The 4,416-nt window shown below is 39.9% G+C and overlaps 1 protein-coding gene across 1 annotated transcript; it reads right to left on the bottom strand.

Annotated features, from left to right (window-relative positions):
- Positions 1 to 346: 346 nt before the first annotated feature.
- Positions 347 to 3,556, bottom strand: LOC114391466. The gene is made up of 3 exons (XM_028352477.1): positions 2,225 to 3,556; positions 554 to 1,861; positions 347 to 436 (listed from the first exon to the last, which is right to left on the bottom strand). The coding sequence occupies exons 1-3, from the start codon at positions 3,554 to 3,556 to the stop codon at positions 347 to 349; spliced, it is 2,730 nt and encodes a 909-aa protein (XP_028208278.1).
- Between the last annotated feature and the right edge of the window lie 860 nt (positions 3,557 to 4,416).

The following is a 4,416-nucleotide window of genomic DNA, read 5'->3' as shown; positions in this document are numbered from 1 at the left end:
ATCTCCTCTAGATAGAAGCATAATATCATCTGCAAAAGCCAAATGAGATAACTGAATACCTGCACAGCTGGGATGAAATTTAAAATTGGCATCATCCTTGAGGCTGCTCATATCTCTGGAAAAGTACTCCAAATAGAGCACAAACAGATAAGGGGAGAGAGGATCCTCTTGTCTAAGACCTCGCTGCCCTTTGAAGTGACCATAAATGGATCCATTGACTGCCACACTAAAGGAAGTGGAAGAAACACATTCCATGATACAAGTATAGAACTGGGCTGGGAAGCCAATGGACTTAAGCATCCAATCCAAGAATTCCCAGGAAATGGAATCATAAGCTTTATGTAAGTCAATTTTCAGGAGGCATCTCGGAGAAGATCTTTTTCGGGCATATTTGCACAAAATCTCTTGAACTAGGAAGATGTTGTCCATCATCTTTCTGTTCTTAATGAAAGCAGTTTGAGTTTCCCCAGTAATAGTCTCAAGCACTAGGGCTATGCGGTTGGCCAGAATTGTATAACAAATTACAACAAGATATGGGTCTAAAATGGTTAACCTGGGAGGTCTGATCATGCTTAGGAATAAGCGCAATAATAGCATGGTTGAGCTGCTTTAGAATTTTTCCAATTGTAAAGAATTCATTAACCGCTGCAAAGATATCATCACCAATGATATTCCAAGCCTTCTTGAAGAATAAAACATTGAAACCATCTGGCCCAGGAGCTTTATTGTTATCCATCACAGAAATAACGTTCCAAACCTCTTGCTTAGAATTAGGACAAAGTAAGGCCGCAAAGCAATCGGTGGGAACCTTAGGACCCCTATTGCAGATCAAAATGGAAGGAGTTTGGGTCAGCTCATGGGCACTAAACAAATTTCTAAAGTGATTCACAAAAGCAAGGGCAATTTCATCTTGGGAGGAAGTGTTATGCCCGTCCTCTAGCCTTATGGCAGCAATAAACCGACTGTGTTTGTTGCGCTTGATTAAAGCATGAAAGAATTTGGAGCATTTATCAGCCTGCAGGAGATATTTGTTTTTTATGAGCTGAGAAAATTTCTTAGACTCCGCTTTTCTAAGCATAGTGGTTTGTCCTCTAGTGCGGTTTGCCAGAGCAAGAAGGGAAGGATCCTGAGGATTTTGCTTTAGAGAATTAAGCACACTATTATATTCAGCCTCAGCTAGCTCCACTCGGTTGGAGATGTTGCTGAACTCCTTCTTAAAAAGATTCTTCAAGGGAGCTTTAAGAGCTTTCAATTTCTTACAGACCTTGAACATGCTACAGCCATGAATATTTTGCTTCCAGCCATCTGTAACAATTCTTAAGAAATTTGGATGATCCACAATAGCATTGTAGAATTTAAATGGAGAATTACCTCTACGCACTACCAACTCAGTGGTGACAACTAGAGGAGTATGGTCTGAAATAGAAATAAACTCCATAACTTCACAAGCAGAATTTCCAAAGGAATTGAACCAGGCCTGGTTACATAAAGTTCTGTCCAGTTTGCTCCACACCCTGCCATTAGTCCACGTGTACAAGGGGCCATGAGTGTTGATGCTCCCCAACCCCAGGTCACAATAGCAATCAACAAAATCTTGCAACTCATAAGCATTGGGCTCAGCTCCATTGAAACAGTCAGTGGGAGACAGAATGGAGTTGAAGTCACCAATGAGGAGCCAGGGGAAATTCATATTAGCATTGATACTATTCAGATTTATCCAAAGAGTTCTTCTTGCCATAATGGAGTGAAGACCATAGATGAATGAAACCTGAAAGCGCTTGGCAGTGGTTTTACAATCAATAGCACAATGAATCAATTGGGCATTTGTCTCCAAAACAGAAAGATGAATCTTATCCTGCTTCTAGAGGATAAGAATTCTGCCAGCATTATGAGAAGCAAAGTTATGGGTGAAGTGCCAGTCACCAAACTTTCTTCTCATGATTTCCTCAACTGAAGCCTTATTCAATTTAGTTTCCAACACATCCATGACGTTAATTTCCTTGCAGCGAAGGAAGCTCTGCATCGCATGATGCTTCAGAGGCAAATTAAAGCCTCTGATGTTCCAAGAGGCAATGATCATGGATTCGGACGGGAGGAAGCCTCCTCGACCCTAGTTACAGCTTTAAGATTTCTTCCTCTTTGGACATCAGCTTGCATATCCTCAATACGGGTTGTCTTTATGAGTTTCACTTTTTTACCTTTTTTTCTGGTGTTTTGTTTTCACCTGAACAAACCCCTCTTCTATAGGATCATCCAACTCAGTGTTCCCTGTTTCTTTGAGGTCAGAAGAATTCTGAAGGACAGGAACATGATTTGCAACCAGAACATGTTTTCTATGAGGAGGGACAAACAAATTAGTCTGGACATTCTTTGGATTATCAGAGGGGCCTGCTGTATTGGTATGTGGGGGCATTGCTGAATCACCCACTTGTGGCTGATCCGAGGTGCGGCAGGCTGTGATGAGAACAGGCTTATTTGCAGTGACAGTTTTACAATTAGTGAGGCGGTGCCCAATCATCTTGCAGTGAGTGCAAAAAGAAGGTCTATTTTCATACTCGATCTTTTGCACAAAAGTCTTCCCTATAGGAATTCTAAATTGCACTTCATCGATGAGCTCCAAAGAAGCATCAACCTCAACTAAAGCTCTAGCAAAAGAAATAGACCCCTTAGAAGCAGTAAGATGGTCAGATCGAATGGGCGAACCAATCATGGACAGGATTTTCCCTAAGGCTTGAGGATTCCAAAGCTCCAGAGGTAGATTTCTGAGTTTAACCCAGATAGGGATCTTGTTGAGCTCCTCATTGCCAAAGTCAAAGAATGCTGGCATAACCTTCAGCAGTAGGGGTCTTTGAAATATGAAGTAAGGGCCTGCAGAGAGGACTTGGTTTAGATCATCCTCAGACTCAAATTTAAACACCAGCCAACCACTTTCATGAGTTGAGTATGAAAACTTGACTCCCCATTTTTGGCAACAATCCAGCAGAGCTTTCTTTCCTGGGAATCGACCAGCCACATAGCCAATAAGGCTATGTCCCCAAGCCTCTTCTTGGGGTTGCAAATCAGTTTCTTCCAACAACACTTCATCATCAGAGGGTGGAGGGGAGAACTTCATTCCAAAACCTTTGGAAGGGCTTCTGTTATCTTTGAATAGATTGACCCAAGGAGTGGGAGCCTTATTGTCGTCTAGCAGTGGTGATGACTTATAGCCACAGGAGTGAGATGAATCATCATCAGTGGTTGAATCATTGTCCCCTAAGGTGCAACAAACCTCTGGGGAAGATTCAGATTCAGCACTGCATTCCGACAAATTATCAAACACTTGGTGTGCGACATCATCAGTTTTTGAAAAACTTGTCCCTGCCTTTTTTATGAGCACCTTGCCTACAAGATTATCCTGTGAAGCAGTATAAGCATTTTGATTTGCTTGGACAACATCCAAGCAACCAGCCAGACCAGAAGTAGCAAATGTTTGGGATTTACCTGAACCTGAGGTAGTACCCTTCACCATAATTTGCTTTGCAGCTGAGTGCGATTGACGACCCTTGTCCTTCCCCATCAAGAGCAGTTCAAACTGACAACTATTTCATAGCCCAAGATGAGAAAAAGTGATAGGGCATGCGATTGGGAAAAACAAGGAAAAACTTTAGAGACCGAGGTAGTTAGAACTCCCTAGGATCGAAGAAGGAACCCCATCGTTTGTAGAGAGCAAAGACCCACTCCGTCAGTGGCCAAGCCACTGGGCAACACCCAAGGACGGAAGGAACCTAGGTTATGCTTTCTTTTTTTTCTAGTCAACTAACTTATTGTGTACATAATAATAATAATAATAATAATAATAATAATAATGATATTTCTGGTTAGACGGACGTAATTCTGTGAGGTTTATAAAGATCATAATATCTTTCCAAAATTGTAAAATTCGTGTTTATCATTTAAAGAAGAAGAATACAATATACTTGACAGCAAATAATGTATTCTAGACTTATGTACCCGAGTGTGATGGTGTATGCATAGAAACTCATCATATTGGTTCTCATTAAAAAAAATTCTTCACTTTCATTATGAATCTTAATTATCTGATTCAAAGTATCCAACTATATAATAGTTGTAGTGTGATCAAATCTTTATCACCAAGACACATCTTAATTTTCACTCTTCTTTTTTTTTTCCTATATATACAACCACTTCTTTTGTATTCATAAGGAATTAAATACGATAATAAAGGATTTATAATACACACATATCTTGTACAACCAAATGAGTTAGACTTCCTTGATTTACAAGACAACCATTTATTTATTTATGCATGAAGATTTCATTTAAATTAATATCAATGCACACAATGTTTAATTAAAGGCTTTTGTTAATTAATGTTCTAAGGGTCTTTTTATTTTTTATCTTGATTCAAAAATTACC

This window comes from Glycine soja, chromosome 17 (assembly GCF_004193775.1).
Source record: "Glycine soja cultivar W05 chromosome 17, ASM419377v2, whole genome shotgun sequence".
In the NCBI taxonomy this organism is placed as follows: Eukaryota; Viridiplantae; Streptophyta; class Magnoliopsida; order Fabales; family Fabaceae; genus Glycine; species Glycine soja.
Note: the sequence above shows the minus strand (reverse complement) of the source record. Positions and strands in the feature narration are given on the sequence as shown.